The 20,192-nt window shown below is 36.7% G+C and overlaps 1 protein-coding gene across 1 annotated transcript in view; it reads left to right on the top strand.

Moving 5' to 3' along the window:
- Positions 1–20,192, top strand: part of THSD7A (thrombospondin type 1 domain containing 7A) — a 420,187-nt gene that overhangs the window by 223,562 nt on the left and 176,433 nt on the right. Inside the window, exons 3-4 of the mRNA XM_003782710.3 lie at positions 430–678; positions 1,968–2,149. Coding sequence (XP_003782758.1) covers positions 430–678; positions 1,968–2,149 — 431 coding nt within the window. The remainder of the gene's footprint in view (positions 1–429; positions 679–1,967; positions 2,150–20,192) is intronic.

The raw sequence follows: 20,192 nt of genomic DNA, 5'->3' as shown, positions 1-20,192 counted from the left end.
CATATTAAATTACATTTTCTGGTCAAAACAACATTGTATTAAGTTATTTGGGCATGTTTATTTACATCACTAAACAGAATGTAAATTAGCATCTGTTAACAGTTCTTGGTTTCTCGTTTTCTAAATTAAAACAAATCTGGAATGAGTAAAATGAACAATATGGTAAACTAGTTTCAGCTAATTTTGCGTAATCCCCTTTATTTTCTCTTTCCTATAGATGGTTTAACAACTCTTAGAGAAAAGGAGGAAATGCAAATGTTAGTTTTGAGTCTAACTACTTTTCCACATCATAAACGTTGATATATCTTCTATGAACTTGGAATCACACCTCCTAGTAAAAATAGAAATGCAAGCTAATATCATTCTGGAGTGAACAAGACAAACTTCAAATTTTGAGTCTATAATGACAATATCGATGCTTTTTTGCAGCTTTTGCCAACAAGAGAAGCTGCCATTGACCTTCCAGTCCTGTGTGATCACCAAGGAGTGCCAGGTTTCTGAGTGGTCAGAATGGAGCCCCTGCTCAAAAACGTGCCAGGACGCAGCGTCCCCTGCTGGCACTCGGGGAAGGACTCGCACCATCAGGCAGTTTCCTATTGGTGATGAAAAGGAGTGCCCCGAACTTGAAGAAAAAGAACCCTGTTTGTCTCAAGGAGATGGAGTTGCCCCCTGTGCCACGTGAGTAAATAAATAAAGGTGCAGAGTCTGCCCAAATTTCTTTTGTTCAGCTGTTTAATTTCAGACTGTTCTCAGCTGAACAGTCTGTTGAGAAATGATTTTTACACACTCTAAGTAGAAAAGTAAAATATTTCTTTCCAAGCACTATTCTAAAACACACACACACACACAGGCACACACACGCACGTACCTGCTGGTTTTACATAACAAAAGCGTCTTTAAGAAGTTGTATTTCCAAATCTCCATGAAAGCTAGATTTTTGGCAGCAATTCTGTGCTTGTGTGTTTTCTATAATATGTAACTGGCAAACATTTTCTGCCAAGGGGAGGATTGTTAATATATGCAGCTTGTAGGCCATATATGTCTCTGTGATCTCGATCAGACATCTGAGGCCTCATTTAATCTTTTTGACTCTTCTGATTGAGATGAACACTAGCACCTCTGTTTATACCCAGGTGACCTGCTCATCACAGTGACACAAAGTGCTATGTGTGCCGTTTTCTTTGTACTTTTAGAATATCCATTTCCCTCGTGGTGGAGTAATGCCATCATGTCCTATCTGTAGTGGCATCGGGGAATGGTCCCTGGCTATCTCTTCCAAGCACATGTTAGACTGAAAATCTCCCAACCGTTCTTTCACATCAGCATCTTGATAGGAGCTTTAATTGAGCATCATAGATCGTCTTTCCCAAGCTCCACTGATTAGATAGAAACGTTAGCTCTCTGCAGCATTCATCAGCACTCATCAGCGATCCTCCATGCTACAGAGCAAAAAAAATTTATTCTTGACGATAAAGAGAAAACTCTGAATTGTCCTGTTACATTTTTAAATGATAACACACAATGACAATTTTGCTTCAGTATGAGTAAGCAATTTTCATTCATTTTACTTAAGGGGCAAAACAAACGTTTACATTCATCGTCACTTAGGATATTTTCCATTCTCAGATTCAACCCGCCTTTGTTTATCAGCATCAAGAAAGGGCAAGTCTGGGTTCAGCTTAATTGAACATAAAATTTCATGTTTTCAGCATTCTGCTCTCTTTTCATAAAATATTTATAAGTAACTTCCAGTAGTTGCAATTAAAACAGGATCACCCTAAATTTAACCCCTCTCTAAATGGAGCACTGCTGAGCATAATGGAGAAAGGACTGAAACTGAATTTGCATCATAGATGTCTACGATGCGTTCCAGAGGAAAGTGGCTTTTAGATGAATTCATGAGCAGAGTGGAGAAAAGTTGTATTCAATAAAATACAGTCACCGTCATGGGCATTTTCTTTTTCCAGGTATGGCTGGAGAACTACAGAGTGGACAGAGTGCCGTGTGGACCCCTTGCTCAGTCAGCAGGACAAGAGGCGTGGCAACCAGACGGCCCTCTGCGGAGGAGGCATCCAGACCCGAGAAGCCTATTGTGTCCAGGCCAACGAAAACCTCCTCTCCCACTTAAATACCCACAAGGGCAGAGAAGGTAAACAGGGCTTTCTTCTTAAGAACTCACTTAGAGGGACCCAGTATGTGACTGCTCTGGGGGACATATACGTAGCCAACTGGGGCACGAAGAGCCATGTTTCAGTCTGCATCACAGTTGGTGTTCATTATAGTAACCGGTGGTCCATGTTATGGAGTTAAAAAAAAAATTAGTACAACTCCATCTTTGGTCAGTTCTGATTGACTGATGAGTGTCTTTTTATACTTTTTTTTTTTGGCAGTTTTGGCCGGGGCTGGGTTTGAACCCACCACCTCCAACATATAAGACTAGCGCCCTACTCCTTTGAGCCATAGGCGCTACCCCTCTTTTTATACTTTTTTACTTAAATTCCTCCTGAATCAATCTCTGCACCAAAATCTAGCAGGTGTAGTTAATCACAAAACTAGAATAAAGATTCCTGTTGTAAGTACACATGTATGGTACACTTATATATTCTGCAGTCTAAAATTTTCTTTATATAAGAAGTTATACCTGCTTGTTAAAAAAATCTCATTTTGATAAAATGTGGCTAAAAATAAGTTAATTGTGATATTAAATAATCTGAATTCGAATTTAAGAGAAGTAAATACAGAATAAAAACCACAGAAATAGAAATCTTTAACCCAAAGGCATAATTTTTCCTTTTAAACCCTTTAATTGTTTGATTGACATGTCTTAGATTTTTTTTAATCTCAGTTTTGGGCCAGATACAGTAAATGTTCTAAAGAATAAGTTAGTCCAATATGGCTATGGCTAAAAGTATATATTATTTTATATCACTATTACTCTAAAATTCTTTGTAGTATTCTGTCAAGTTGATGTTAAATTAGTAGCTATAAAATCCTCACAAATGCCATTTTTAAGCAATGCTGTACCAGGGGTCCTCAAACTATGGCCCATGGGCCACATATGGCCCACCCAGGATACTTACTGGCCTGCTGGTTATTTTTGCCATTGCTGCCCGTCCTGCTTAGCAGCCGACTCATCCTGGGGCCCTCCAATGGTCTGAGGGACAGTGAACTGCCCCCCTGTTTAAAAAATTTGAGGACCCCTTTAAGCAGTTCTTATACTTCTTTTATCTGAGGGGTCACTAGTCCATTCAACCTGTATCAAATGGCTGCCAACAGAGTTCTAAAAATTATGTAAGCTAGTGAGGATAGAAATAGCAATACAGATTTCATGTCATGGAACTCCCCAAAGTCATCATCAGAACACATAAGTGAACCAATTAATAATACAACATGCTATGCTGTACCTCTGAGGGTGACTGAGAATGACTGTAGGAGGATCTGAGAGACAGAGCCCTTCACAGAGGAAGTGCTACTTGAGCTGAGCGACGGTGGGTACACTTCACAAATGCAAGAGGGTGTTTATTCCAGGCTGAGGGAACAATGTGTATTCGGCAGAACACTAAAGACAGCAAACAGGAAGGACAAATCTGCCAATTAAGATGAGCTTGTTGGCTTTGGTAAGTTGTCCATACGGCAGGGTGGAATAGGATAGGGGAGGGGAGGGAGGATAGGCTAGTGTTTCCTAGAAAATATTTTGGTTAGAAAAGGAAAAGAATAAGGATGAAGGTCCCATTTTATCCCAGGAAACAAAAGACCAAATAAAGGGGGTATTCAGGGAGGGAATATGAGCAAGAATGATCAAAAGCATAGAAACTAACCAGGAGAAATTAACATTCTGATCACTGAAATATGAAATGTCTTTTCTGTTCCTCCCCAAAGGGAGTGACACTAGCGACCAGGAATTTGTGGAAGATAAACACTAGTTTTTATCTAGTTTTGCATCTGCAACTTTCAAAATTTAATTGTTCCATACACACTAATATTGCATAGTATGTCATCTCATTTAGGAATCTAGCCTAGGGATGCATTTTAATGTACCTTCAAGTTATAAGGAAGTAGCATAAAACATGTAATGTTAGTACATTAATATTGTCTTGGCCACTTTAATGTCTGCGTTTTAACACTCTTAAGTAGATTTATTACCGCAGTCCTTTCAGAGTAGTATAATTTCATTGCTAGAGGTAGATCAAGTTTTAGTTTCTGAATGTCAATTATGTCCTGTAGGTTATTACTTTCAAGAGATCCTTCAGAATTCTGAATTACAACTGGATATATTTTAAACCATTTTTTTATAGAGTCCAACCTACCCTTGCCAAATCACTGCAGATACCAAAAATAAAGTCACAGAAAGAAAAGAAAACAGAATGAATCTCACCATTAAGTTGTATTTGTTGGACTAAAGCAAATGCCGTAGCAAAGGTCAATGGATGTGGAAGTAATTAATTCACTTAAAATTAGTGTTTATAATGTAAATATATAACATGAATAACTTGGGGATTTGTGTCCTTTCCTATGAAATGCCAAGAATACTAACAAGCCTCTTACAATCTTTGTGAAACCAGTGATTCTCCCTAACAGTTATGGCTTTTATTCAGCAGAATTTAGACTATGTGAAATTCCTCCCAGGAATACTTAACATTTCCCATTTGGAAACATATCCTGTACACCAGCATCCCAGGGGTGACATATAAAGACTATAAATATGTGTGAAAGGAGAACTATTAGACTGTGAGCTGTGAAGATTGCTCACCGTCTACCCTCATTTAACAAATATGGAAGAATGAAGGTTTACCTTATAGAGAGAAACCACTCAGAACCACCTGCCAACTAATCCTAGTAAGCCTAATCTCAAGAAACCTTGACTGTAATCATGAACAACCTGCCCTAAGACTAATTCGTTTTCTACTTAATTGGGAGGGTAAGTCTGCACTGTTCTTCATGGAGATTCACACTACTGTCTGTTCTGTAGATGATTTGTTTTTAAGTGTACCCAAGATTTTAAAAACACTTCAAATAAAATATTTTCAGTCAAAAATAAAATTTCTTGATACAAAAACACGGAAAGCAAGGGATGTGACATTCATGTAAAGTTCTTTTAATATTTTGGCCCATCCTATTACACAGAGGAATGGTCATGACCTTCCTCAGCATAAAGGCAAGGAGACATTGGTCACTTTATTCACTGGTGCATTCACTACTGTTAAAGGACTCTTTACTGTACTGGCCCAGAAAAAATCTCATATTTGGAGGTATTATATTTAAGTTCTGGAAAATCAAAATATATACCTTTAAAGTGCAGTGCATTTGGTATAATATCCAAAACAAATGTTGGTTAAGTTGGTGATAGTGTCTATGGACAATAAGAAAAATATATCTACTTGATATAGAGAGAGTTTATATTTTATTCATATACTGCTGCTAGCTATGGGTAATACTCCCAATTATGACAACTCTTCCCCCACAATATACTGGTGAGCAAAATTTCCAGTCTATCAGTTCTTTAGAAGAAAGGCTTGACACATTTCCTGCTGAGAAGAGCTAGAAGTAAAGCCCTTGACTATTTCTATTTAGCCAGCTGATCAGAATTCCAGTAGTCTGTGAAGAATATCCAGCTTACACTGGCATGAAATCTACCCTTACTGGAGTGTAACAGAAACAGGCTTTACCCATAGGGAAGGTTAGCTGTATGCATCCGAGAAAGCTGATGAAAATATTGCTGATCATTGGATGCATGGAAGTAAACTTATTTGTTTTTTTAAGAGCTGGAGTTGAAATAAAAGTAGATTTTTAGCTACAGTAATTGAAGAAATTCTTACATTTGGTACCTATTGAACATATTATTAAATGAGAGAAATTGACAATAAGGCACCATGAAGTTAGCAGTGACTTATAGAAAATGTAAACAAAAACATTCCTCTACAGAAAACAAACCAAAAAAGCCACACTACAATCTGGACAGAATTTGTAGGGTGGGAGGTTATTAAGAAAGTCATCCTAGGTAATGAGCCTGTATGATGGTATATAATGAGATCTACCAGAAAGAACTGGAGGATTAATGGAAAGGTAGGTAGAGAGAAGGATGACTGAGCTGTAAATGAACAGACAGAAGGAGATTTTATACACACACACACACACACATACGTGTGTGTGTGTATATATATATATCCAACTCGTCTTCCTATGTTCAGCAGAAAATAGAATAGTCATACTATTCCTAAATTAAATGCAGATTATTTATTACTGCAGACTTTTATCTACAGTTTCCACAAATAAACCTACTTCAAAGTTTTTTTGAAAAGAAAAAAAGAAAGGCTATGCTTATGGTGCCTTTTCCCTGTTATTTCAGAAAGTAAATATCAGAGTACGTCGAAGTCTAGTGCTGCACCTTTCCTATCGATCACTTTTGAAATAACAGGTAGGTGAGAATATTTTACATGATATTGCCATCAGAAATATGCATCAGAGAGTCACGGGTCTCTGATACCTAAGAGATTCTCCATAGGTTCCCTGATATGATCCTTAAACCGTCTATGACAGATACTGGTTAACTTTTATTTTCTGTTTTGCTAGAAATATATTGAAGATGTACCTTTTAATATAAATGATTTTTTGTTTCTTTTTACTCTTTGTAATAACATTATATAGATGTAAATTACCGAAAAACATGAAGATTTTTAAATTTACTGACTTGTAAAACTTTCACTAGTATTTCGTAATTATACAAACAGGTATATAACATTTGGGTATGAACACTTTTGTTAAGAGACATTCATGTAGGTATGAACACTTTTCATAATTTGTCATATTTCTAAACACATCCTTTTATGCTTAGTTAATCTTAATGTGGTAAATGGAAAAGAAGTTAAAACACACAGTGGCTGAATCTATAGTACATAATGCACTATAGATAATGGTGAGATGTAAATGGCACTGTAATGTAATTATAGCAGGTCCTCCGATAATGTTATTTTATTCAACACTGCTTCATTATGGTGGGCTACTGGGCCCACTGTGTGTGCACACATGCACGTGTGTGTGTGCGTACACGTATGTCTGCATGGATTTTCTCCAAGTACTCTGGTTTCCTTCTACCCCCAAACTGTGCCTGTTAGGTGAATTAGATTGTCCCCATCTGAGTGAGTTGAGGTTTATGTTGAGCTCGTCTTGTGATCAGATGGCTTCCTGTCCAGGGTGGGTTCCATCTCTGCTCCCCAAGCTGTCCAGAGAGACCCTGTGACCCTTAACTGTAGTAACTGAGTAAACAATGATCCTACTTATTTTTATAGATATTTTCCTAAATGTATGTATAGCTGATATTTATTTTAATGTTTAACATTAGAGGTGGTTTGATCTTTATTGAGAAGTTTGGTGCTGTTTTATGAACATAAATATGTCATAGGAACTTAACCTTGGTTTGTATCAATTAGCCAATGATGAAATTGGTTTCATAATACCTTGTTTTGCTTAACATCAAAGTTTCCAAGAACCTATTGATGAAGTTAAATGAGAAGGGACTGTGTAGAATAATTAAAGGATAAGAATTCACCTGAGGAATCAGATCTTCCCTTGGAAGTTAATTCACTGGGTATCTTGTAGGAGAGCAGAGCTGTTACCTTCTGAAATTTCACCATGATCAGTGGATTATAAAATGGAAAGTGAGATACCGAGAGGTTTTAGCCACTAAGATAAAGCCAATAAAAACTCACATGCTGGGAATTAGATTAAGGTAGTTAGTGGTCTACCTAGGGGTAACTTAGACTTCTTACTGGAGGAAGAGCTTGCAGGTGAGATTTCAGGAAGTATTCAACCAAAAAGGCAGTCAAAGAAAAATATAATAAGGCAGCTCAGAAGCAAGCTAGACATGAAAGCAATCCTTACTAAGTACCTTGACTTAGTAGGTCTTTAAAATACATTTGTTGTTTGACTTATTTACTGTAACTTTTGTATAATGATACAATTTTTTCTTTTAATTTATCTGAAAATTATCTCTTGAATTCTTTGAGTATACCCACCCCTTTTCAAAAATTCTCTATTTCAGGAAGAACCATATTCACACTCACCCTGCCCCTTACCACTGAATAAAGAATTATCCACACCTCCGAATTTAAATAGAGCACCCATGATCAAGTTGTTAGATCAAGTGACAAGAGTCAAGATCCATGTACTTTGTTCCAATTTACTGACTTAAGAACACATTTTTATGTACCATAATTTTGTCTCTGTTCCAATTATAGTACATGAGTAGAAGTGTTTTGAATTTTTATCTTATGGCTACTTCAGCAACTCCATCCAGAAATATGTAAAACTGGTTTTCTTTTCCACTTGGCCTCATTTTTGCATTGCCCATTACTTAACTTTATTTGTCTGAACATACCTATTTATAGATGACTCCTTTGTTCCTATTCCAGAAATGTATCAGACCAGAGGGCCTGAAAGTCATACTCTGCAAAACAGCTAGACATGGTGGCTGTTTAATATCATATAGTTTTAATGGCTTTTAGGGGCAAAACTGAAGTCTCAATTCACTAAATGAATAGACATATTAGAAAGAGAAAAACATTACTTATTTTTTCCTTACATACATGGTATAATAATAAATAGGGATTAGGAATGAAGCTTTAAAATGTCAGAGTCTAAGGCGATTACTGAAAATGATTTTAGTTACAAGCTGCATCTATAGCAACCAACTATATCATAAATGTTTGCAGTCAACAAACTCAGAGTGTGGATTATTTACTCCAAACGCCCACCACTGTTGGCAATTACATACACAGACCAGAAGATCACACATTGTATTTTCCAGTCAATAATGCCATTTTATCAAGAAAATAACATGAGGTTAACTTCTATTGTATTTGTGTACAATGCCAAAAATATTTAGGAGAGTTAATGCATGCCTCAATTAAATGGCATATGACAGAAAATTTTCTTGGATAATCAGAAATGCCCAGAATTTTCTTCAATATTTTTAGAGTAAAAGATTATCTTTTCAAATATCAAACTCAATAAAAGTATCAGTGTTGCCAAATTAATACTACAGTAAGATACTAATAATCTAGAAATAATGGGCTATGTTCAGTAACACAAAATACAATGAATACTTATAGACATCTATACTGAAGTCCCAAATGCCCACTGGAAAAGAAAATAGTAGTAGTAACAATGATGATGAAGTGATAATGACAATGTATTTATTAAGGCATTATGTGATTTGGTTGCTTCAAAGAATTAACGCTTACTGGGAACCCTGAGTTAGAATCAAGTATTTAATGATAAACTCATTCTGTGTCTGTTCTTCCAAGTATTTCTCTTCTGCACATTAATGACAGTCTGGTTGAGGAAGTATCATACGTTTACATATCTTGCTTGTTCTTTCAATCACTGAACAAATTCTTGTTAAACAACTGTTAGGTTACCTCACTGATTTAAATGTTAAAGATGGAATTTTTAAAAAGCAGACATGATCCCTGCTGTTAGCCCTGTATTTATAGTTTTGTTTACTTAGAGTTCAGGCTAACCCTTCACGAGGCTGATGCGGGTAGATTTCTACAGAAATGTCTGTTTGGAGCTCTCCGATGAAGCTCTGAGCTTGCGCCACATAATGCTCCTTCCTTCATAAAGCACCTTTACCCTTACTTATTCTTCAGGTAGATCATTTCTTGCTAAAGGACATATCTTCAAAATATGGTTTAAGGATCACCTGGATGCTTTAAGAAAACGCAACAATTCCTATAGTTCCGCCCTGGGGTTGTGACTCTGTATGTAGGTCTGGAGTGGGTGCAGGGATCTATTTTTTGCAAGTGCTATCACTGACTATTCTCAGGAGTTGATTTTACTATAAAGCTCATGCGAGTCTTCTCAAGGCCCCTTCTTAAAGCTTTGAGAGAGACTGGTATGAAAGGAAGGGGATTCTGGGTTTTCTTGATCCTCAAATCTTATGCAACTTAGGGAAGCCAAATTATTATAAAACAGAACCAATGTGCAAAATTCCAAACATGAAATCACTCACTGATGTCTCTGCTGGGACCATAGAAAGGGGTCTGTTCATGTAAGAGGCTCCAAACCTTAAGTCTCACGAGCTTCTCCATAAATCTTCCCTGTTTTTTAACATAGATTTTTGGCTCCTATTAAAGCCAAAATAGTAGCAATAAAAGATAGCAACATGGTAGCAATTACAGAATTGCTGCTTTCTGATGAAAGACAGAAACACAGGCACTGTGTGTCCTAAAAGGCTGCATTTCCCATCTTTCTAAAGGTAAAACTGGAAACTCTAAAGGTAAAACTAGGAAAGTCACTGAATATTTTCATAAGTGAAGTGCAACTTTCGGTTCTAGTTTTTGTCTTGTATGTGCTCTCTGAGCCCCAGTGTCAGGTCTCTGAGCTGTAAATCTCTTAGAAACCCACTATACCTAGCTAGGAAATTGGGGAGGAAGAGCGCCCAGCATTCTTTCAGCTACTGTTTCATCTTACTTCATCCCTGTAATCTGAGAAGGGTGTTAGCAGAGGACCTTCCATTAATGAAAGAAAGATGATGGATAAAATGTCACCTAACCTGACACTATCGAGTGACTGTAGTATGTGCGCTTTTTGTAACCCTGAAGCACTTATTTCGAGTCTGTCGTAGATGAATGATAGCACCAGGAGGAATGTGGAAACGAGCACTCAGGGATGTGCACTGGTGAATGGATAGCATTTTTTCAGAGGCACACTCCTGCTATCTAAAGATATAAAAGAAATGGTCTGTGGCTGTGGCTGGCTGTTCCCTGCCTTACTGATGATTGCTCAGTAGGGAGTACCTACTCTTTCTAGTGTTAACAGAGGAGTACAAACTACATCGTAGAACTCATTAATATTTATTCCTTCTAAAAGCAATGGGCAATAAAAAGGGAATTAAACCAGGGAGAATAGCAATGGGAAAAAGAAGCAGGAACAACAGATTCATCTTGGAAAGGTTGCACCATTTATTGCACAAAAATATACTCAAAATACAAGAATCCATGTCATGGTATTATTAGTCTGGAATCCACTAACAATGCCTCTTATTACATGAACTAATAAGAAAAAAAAATCACATTCCATACCATTTAAGAATTCAAAGTAGTATTCCATATTCTTGTAGTTATGTGTATTTCACATACCTCTTTACAATTTTACATTTTCTGTATTCAGCAAAGCTACATGCTTCCAGTCTCAGAAGCTATGTTGTATTTGTAGATGGACGAGAACTCTCTCTAAGCTAAGGATCACCTGTTTATGAGGGAAGAAAACAGGGACATCTCTGTTCTCTTGCTGTTCTTCCATTTTCTGCCTTGAAGTGACACCAATCATTGTCTCAACTATCTGGATATCTCCTATTTTACATAACATTTTACAAACTCTAAGACCTTAATGATCTTCTTTCATCCCCAACTCATAGCCCTTATCTAATAGATTACAGGATTTGCCATTTGATTACATGTAATACTATGCTATAAATTCTAACTTAAGATTTTAAAACTCTAAGCAAGGGTATGCGGGGAGTGACCCCTTCAACATACTTTTTTAGTACAACCCATCATTCTTAGCAGTCCTGGGTACATTTGCTAATGGTGTCATTTGGAAATGTCTTTTAATGAGACAGAGAAAACCCATTATTTAGAGGATATTGACTTCCTGGACATCTAATTTATAGAATTTCATTGTGAGTTAACCTCTCTCCCTCACCCACTTCATTCTTTTCCTCCTTTGTTTTCTTTCCTCTTCAAAGACTTAATGACGTAATATATGTGGAACATTTTCTACCATAAGGCCTTGCATTCATTATGTGCCAAATGATTATTAATTACTTTATGTCTTTACTTTTCTCGTTAAATTGAGCAAAAGACAGGGATTTTTGAAATAACAATTTCACTTCAAACCTTTGATATTCAATAAAAGCATAATTGTTTACTGGCCTTGTCATTTGAGAAACAATGGAGGATGTATAATCCGTGGAGTTTCTTTATAATATGTGTTAAATTCCTGTCATGTAATTACATTATATGTGAAATTGATCTTTTCCTGGAAAAAGCAGAGCTTTTCCAAAGCTTTTTCTGTGTTATTTTAGAGTTGAAAGAATGATGACTAATTTTACTTCTGTAGTTATGGGAGACAGAATAATTACTGCTTCCCTTCCTCCGTTACTCAGAATCCTTAAGAAGTTTAACTAGTACCACATTGCCGGAAGATCCTGAAGGAAAAGCTTCATAATAACCTAGAGATTGTTTGGTTACTTGAAAAACACTTTCACCATTGCAAGAAGGCAAAAAGAAAAAAAGGAGATTATTTTACATGTGCTTACCTAGATCTGGCTAAGAAGCCTTGGATCAATTAAGTTTATACTCTATTAGAAATTCCAAAATTGCTTTGAAAGTAAAAACACATGTTTTTAACTAAAAAGCTATTGATTTATTTCTTACTGTATTCTAAAAATCTATAGCAAGCGGGTAAGCAGAGTAACTATTATATTGTTATAGTGTTTTCCTCACTAATACTCTACTACATGGGTAATTAGAAAAATAGTTTTTGTTGGTGGGATTGCAAACTAAAACAGCTTTGGAAAGAAGCATGGAGAATCCTCAAAGAACTCAAAACAGATCTTCCAATTCATCCTGCAATCCCATTACTAGGCATCTATCCAGAAGAAAAAACAAATCATTTTACTTACCATAAGGATAATTGCACTAGATTGTTTATCACAGTTCAATTTACAATTCCAAAATGTGGAAACAGATCAAGAGCCCATTAACCCATGAATGGATTAATAAAATGTGGTATATGTGTACCATGAAATACTGTTCAGCCATAAAACAGATGGAGACTTTACATCTTCTGTAAAAGTTAGAGAACATTCTTCTTAGTAAAGTATCACCCAAATGAAAAAACAACTGTCCAGTGTACTCAATACTAATATGAAACTAGTAGACGGTCTCATACATGCCCACAGAAGAAAAAAACTAAATTTAATTCAAGTTGGGGGGAAGGCGAGGAGAAGGTAGAGAGAAGGGGATTGGGGTGCTCCCAGCTAATGGGCACATTGTAAGGGTCTATGGCATAGCTCCTGGGTGAGAGGCACAACTGTAACAGGGACTTTACCTAACAAATACAAACATTGTAACCTAATCATTTGTACCCTCATATTAATCTGAAATTTTAAAAAGAAAAATAATTTTACCAAACATATTGAAACAGTAAGTAACAACACCAGTCTTTTGAGTCCAAAGCTATACTCCATCCAGAGACATTCCCTCACCCTGTGAATTTACTTCAGGGTAAATTCACTAGATACAATAACTGTCCACAACAGTATCAAAAGCTTCAATAATTCATTATGTTATTTTAGTTAATGATATCTCTGTGCAGAAATAAATAAAAATGGCCTAGAGGTATTCTTCCTACACAGAAAATTGAGGGAAACTAGCCAAAAAATAACTCTTTACAGGAGCCAAGTCAATTAAGAAGTTCATTCCCTGACACAGTTCCATAAGGTCAATGTGCAGGATTGTTCAGTTATTTGAACTGTTATGTTGAACTACTACGTGAAATTGCTATTTTTATAGGTCAGGAACTGTCAATTGTTGGCAATTTCTTATGGTTCAATTGAAAAAGTACTGTTGGTGTTTTGTATCAAGTCACTAGGTGTTAACTACTCTCTCAGACTTAGCACTATCAAAATCAAGCCCACAGATGTTACTTAGGAATTATAGTCACTGTTTCCATGTGAACAATATGCATCAGTGCTGTATGCAGTGTCTTTCAGATATGGCAATGGTCGTCCTCTGTAAAAATATGTAGATTTCCCCGTAGTAGGTACTCTTTATGGCAAAATGATTTATATTGATGGCTTCAGAGTGACTTGAATTCATCAAGCAGCATTGACTTTATGCACAGTTAGAAAAAAAATCTCCTGCATTCAATAATGTGATTTTTAATACTTAATATGTCTCATTTTGTTGTAGATAAATAATACAATAAAAGGAAATAAAGTGATCTTTAAAGATGAATGGGTGAGGTATGTGGGACTAAGGAAAAATGCTGGTAGAAAAAGGATACCAAACCAATAATTAATATAATACAGACAATGCATAAGATGTGGGCTGTCAGATTATGTAAGTTTCTTGAGGTAGACCACAAGTTCTGGCTCTAAGCTTGAAATAGCCAATGTGAAGAGGAACAGACGGCATTAATTATGAAATTCACACTGTGCATTAGACAATAGAAACCAGTTCTAAAGGAGAAGAGTGACAATGCCTCGTTCTAGGATCAGAAATAACATTTACTAGGAGAGAATGGAACTAAGCAAGCTCAATCAGAAATGAGAAAGGTCTAGAAAAAAAATAATTCTGTGTTTTATTTGGAATCATAAAAGAGCCCAGATAGCCAAAGTAATCTTAAGCAAAAGTAACAAATCTGGAGATATCTCGTTACCAGACTTGAAACTATACTAACATGGTACTGGCATAAAAATAGAGACATAGACCAGTGTAACAGAACCGAAAACTCAGACATAAAATTATCCACAAACTGAACTTTGGCAAGGCAGACAACGGTACACACCGGCGAAAAGAATCCCTATTCAATAAATGGTGCTGGGACAACTGGATAGCCACATGAAGAGTGAAACAGGACTTATATCTCTCAGCACTCACAAAATTAATTGAAGATGATAAAAGGCTTAAATGTAAGGCATGAAGCCATTATAGCTCTAGAAGAAAATGTTGGAAAACTCTTCTAGATATCATCCTAGGCAAAGAATTTATGAAGAAGACCCCAATGCCAATCACAGCCACAATAAAAATAGTTAAATGGAACTTGATTGCATTAAAAAGATTCTGCATATCTAAGAAAATAACCTGCAGACCAATAGACAATCTACAGAATGCAAGAAAATATTTATGAGCTATATACACATCTTATAAAGGGCTACTAACAGAATCCACAAAGAACTCAAGCAAATCGGCAAGAAAAGAAATCAAACAGCCCCTTTAAAAGGTGAGCAAAAGACATGAACAGAAGCTTCTCCAAAGAAGATAGACACATGGCTAATGAATATACAAAAAATGCTTAACATCACTAACCATCAGGGAAATTCAGGTTAAAACAATGAGCTAGCACCTCACCCCAGTTAGAATAGCTTTTATTTAGAAGTCCAAAAGCCATAGTTGCTGGTATGGATGCAGAGAGAAATGAACCCTTATACGCTGTTGAGGAGACTGAATATTAGCGCAACTTCTGTGGAAAACAGTATGGAGGTTCCTTAAATAATTAAAAGCAAACCTACCACTTGATCCAGAAATTCCACTACTAAAAAGGAAAAGGGGTCACGTTATCAAAAATACACCTGTAATCAAATGTATATCACAATGTAATTTGCAATGCAAAGGTGTGGAATAAACCCAAATGCCCAGTCAGTTCATGAGTGGATTAAGAAAATATGGTATGTGTATACCATGGAATACTACTCAGCCATGAAGAAATACGTCTTAATGCCTTTTGCAAGAATATGGATGGAACTGGAGACCACTAGCCTAAGTGAAGTAATCTAAAGAATGGAAAACAAACACCACATATTAAGTTAGAAGCACTGGTGAACACACATGCACAGAGGGAAGTATAACTCAATGGAAATCAAACAGTGGGGAGGAGGAAGAAGGGATGGGTGCAAATCTACCATTGCCACTATCTGGGTGATAGGTACACTTATAACCCTGACTCAAACATTACAAAAATGATCCATGTAACCAAAACATTTATATCCCTGTAATACTTTACAAGAAATAAATCTTTAAAAAGAAAGAAAGAAAATTCACCAGTAGGCTTTCATAAAGAGGACACTAACTATATTGAATTACAACTTCATTAAAATCTTTACAATAATCACCACAATGAATTTTATAAGGAAACTTTTTCTTTAAGTAGTTTTCTTCAACATAGGTGACCAGCATAAATATCCAAGTGTTTAACTCAGTAAAAGCGAATAAATGGAGGATAATGAGATATGGTACAGATTTATAGGTCCCCGCTAAGCAGAATGACCAGACATACACTTTGAAATGGATGTACTCAATGAATGAATGTACAGCTCTCCCTCAGGCAAGAGCAGACCTTGTATACACTGACCCAAGCTGTCAGTGACTGCAGCTATTCTGATTGCTGTCTAGGTCAGCTGAATGAAATACAGAGACACATTGTCCAACTATCATCTAGGTGAGGACAGGATTAGAAGCCCTGTATGACAACTGAAAAGCTTGGTACACATACACATAAGATTGCATAAAATATTAGCCCACTTCTATAGGGAATGTGTCCAGTCCTAACTGGATACATAGAAAAGAAAAAGTTTTTCTAGCTACAAAGAAAGTTAGTCAGAAGTCCTTAGGTCTGTTTGTATATCTCATAACGCATAGCAAGAACCTGAATCAGATGCATAATAGACCCAGCATCAGCAACAATGGGATCTCTTAGGAAATAACTTAGCTTTATGGTATCTTCTTTTATTTTATTTATTTATTTATTGCAGTTTTTGGCTGGGGTCAGGTTTGAACCCCCCACCTCCAGTATATAGGGCTGGTGCCCGCCCTACTCCGTGAGCCACAGGCGCCGCCCTTTATGGTATCTTCTTCAAGAGAAAATGATCACTGGGTAAAAATCTGTGGAACTCAAGGTGTTAACTTGAGGCATAACAGTAGTGACAATGAAGGGGGATATGAGGAGGCTGACAGATGGTTACTTTGCGTGTGGCACTGTTTGGCATGTGAGCACTATTATTTTATAATATTGAGGTATAAAGAGGTCAACTTTTTAAATGAATGTAGCTAGTAAATGTCATAACCAGGATTGTGGATCAAAGAGATCTGGCTCCTGAGTCAATGGTTTTAATCACTGTGCTATGGAGTATGGTGTTACTAATTGTAAGCCAGTTTGTTGATGGGAAACAGCTACTGCCCTCCAACTGATATTCGTTTTACAAATAGATACCTTTCTTTTAAATAGTAATTTAGTCTCAGAGCTCATAGCCTGTTAAGGTTACACCTATTTAGTGACAGTAACTGTACTTTACATATATGACAGTGTTTAGGATTCCATATTCTATGGTGGGAAGGCATTCACTCATTCACTTATTGAACCCATTATTTCTTGAGTGTCTTTTATGTCCTAGAAACTGTCATAAATGCTGAAAATGGAGAAACAAATAACACTTTCAAGATTCCTGCTGTCACAGAGTTTATATTTTAATGGAATGAGACAAATTATATCCAAAGAAACAGAGAAAATATCAGAGAGCAATAAGGGTGCAAAGGATTAAAAACAGAGTGACATGGGAGGGAATAACGATAGTGAAGTTACTCAGATCACCAGGTTTTATGTAGAATCCCAGATGTATTTGTCTTTGTATTCCCTAAGGAACAAAGTCACATTGACCTTTCTATCTGACACCTCCAGTCATGACACTGAGATGCTTCTCTCCCTCTCTACACTCTTATAATGGCAAAATAAATGTGTCAAAACAACATCAGATTGCATATGTCTGAATGGTACAAGTTCCATGATCTGTTAAATAAATATTTTAAAATAAATTTCTAAAAGCTACTTAAGAGAAAAATAAAAACATTAACAGATTACAGGACACATTGTAAGTGTCAGCAAATATTTACTGAATAAATAAATAGATGGACTCAGTAATGAGCCTCATGGGTCGATAAATATGATTACAAGCTAATCTTTCTTTCACTGTTATTATTTCCTTAGAAAATTAACCTAAAATACTTTTTTTATCTCAAAAGCCACATAGACTATATGCATGGTATATAGCATAAGCTGGATAAAAGAATAAAGTATTCAGACTCAGCTTATATATTGCCATAAGTAGAAATAGGAATGTGGACTTAGAAAAATGTGCAGAAGTATGTAACCAGAGGAAGAATTAAAATACCACTGAAGAAATCATTCTTAATATTCTCATGGCCAAAGACATTAGCAAGCAATTCCTTAGCAGAGTGCATGCCGCTCAGTTTGGGAACGTGCATGGCATTTTCTAATAGGTAAACTTATAGGGCCACGGTGCCCCATGGCATCTTGGGGGTGACTTCAGCTTCAGTACTCCCGAACCGCGTTGCTTGAAGGGTGGTCTAAGCATTACCACATTAGGGTCATTTGAAGCATGTGTTAAATCTATATTCTTGGTTTAGACCTGGGTTTCAATTCAAAGAGTGAATCAGAATTTCTGGGCCTAGAGCTCAGAAGTCTGCTATCTCAAAACATCCCATTCCCTCCCCTGTACTTTCCCCTCCAGTAATTGTTGCATGTATTGAAAATTAAAAAATAACCATTGTAAGGTTGAGCGTGGATCATGCAAATTATGGTCATGCTCCACAGAGAGTCGGAAACCTGTAACCATCACATCCCAGAGACTTGCCCCACTACACAATGATGTTTTCTAACATTCAGTGTCTTTACTGTGCGGCATTTTACCTTTTATGTTTGTTTGTTTGTTTTCTTTCACTTATTAAGTCATATACACATAGATCATGGATACATTTATGCTTTGTGGGGAACAATGTGTTGATTTTTTTATACAATTTGGAATGCTTACATCAAACTAATTAATATATTAGAGTTTGAATAATCTCAGAAGCCTCGGTGCTGTTTAAGGAGTGTTAATGTGGTCATCACATGTCCTACCCTGAGTGGGGTGAATATTTGCAGCCCTTATGCTGGAGCCTAAGAAGGGAAATCCAATACTCTGCTGTATAAATGTCAAACACAGAAGTTTAATCCACACCTGCCAGTTCCTATGGTAGCTACAGGAAGGGGAGGGTTAATTATCAGAGGAAGAAAACAAGGCAGGAGTACCGGAGCAAGAAGGAACTGGGGAGATCACCGTCAATTGGGATTTTGTATACAGCACCGGACTCTGATAAACTGAAAAGCAGTGTGAGAAAACAGACATCATACAGTCTAGGGCAGTGTTTCTCCATCATTTTTATCTCACAACACACTTGAACCTAGAGTTACATTTCCGTGGCACACTTAAATTATGTTCATCAAAACAAAGAGTACAAAACCACTTACCGAGCTCTGAACTTCATTCAAAAATAAAGATTCATGATCTTTAAAATTTTCATGGCACACCAAAGATCCTCTCACAACATACCAGTGTGCCGTGGCACACGGGTTGAGAATCAGTGGTCTACAGAGTCAACAACAGGGACAAACAATGTGATGACCACCCCAAGCTAGGTATTGGTCGCTTCGACCAATATCTTTGGAGGCATTCTTGATTCCTCTCCCCCACAACCAATTCCTCAGGAAACTGCACCAAGTCTTCTTTTGATGTTTATCTGATCCCTTCACCTCTTCTGTCAACCTCTGGTCCAAGTCGCTGTGCCTTTTGCCCATATTATTAGCCTCCTGACAGGTGTCTGGCAACCCTTGGCCTCCACAACTGACTCTCTACACTGCAACAAGCATCATTTTAAATCTTAAGTCAAGCTGCCATTCTTCCTACTGTTTAGGCCACCTCGTCTGAGGTATTTTGTTATGACAACCCCAGCAGACTAATACACTCAGTCACCTGAATGATTATATTTGAAGTAGCGCAGCAAGTGTTTGGAGCTGGTTACAGACTTTGTCTGATTAGATACTCAAATTCTTCTTCAGTACTCACTTTAAAACAAAGACTGTAATTTTCCCAAATTCTACATGTCAAGGTTCTGTGTCATTATATTGTGGATAACATACATGTTCCAAACTGCTTATTATAATTTACAGTGTCTATTGATGTTTTGCTAGTTAGGGACATGGTGAGTAGGAATTTGAGTCAATAATGGTGTACTCAAGTGGAAGATTCCAGTGTGAGTTTATTGTGCTGTATTTTAGAATGCGTCCTACTTTTTTTAAAAAAAGAAAAAACCTTCCATATTTGCAGTGTTGCAACAGATGGTACATCCTCGTAGTAGGAGAGTGATGTCTTCATCAAGCTGTTGATACAATTTGTGGGATTTAAATCCTAACAATGATTGGCATTACTAGAAAGATGTATATTTTGAACAACCCTCTGTATTTTTATTTTATTTTATTTTATTTTGAGACAGAGTCCTACTCTGCCACCCTGAGTAGAGTGCTGTGGCATCATCATAGTTCACAGCAACCTCAAACTCTGGGCTTAAGTGATC

This window comes from Otolemur garnettii, unplaced genomic scaffold (genome assembly GCF_000181295.1).
Source record: "Otolemur garnettii isolate 467f Iridium unplaced genomic scaffold, OtoGar3 scaffold00005, whole genome shotgun sequence".
In the NCBI taxonomy this organism is placed as follows: Eukaryota; Metazoa; Chordata; class Mammalia; order Primates; family Galagidae; genus Otolemur; species Otolemur garnettii.
This window is presented reverse-complemented; position numbering and strand designations above follow the sequence as displayed.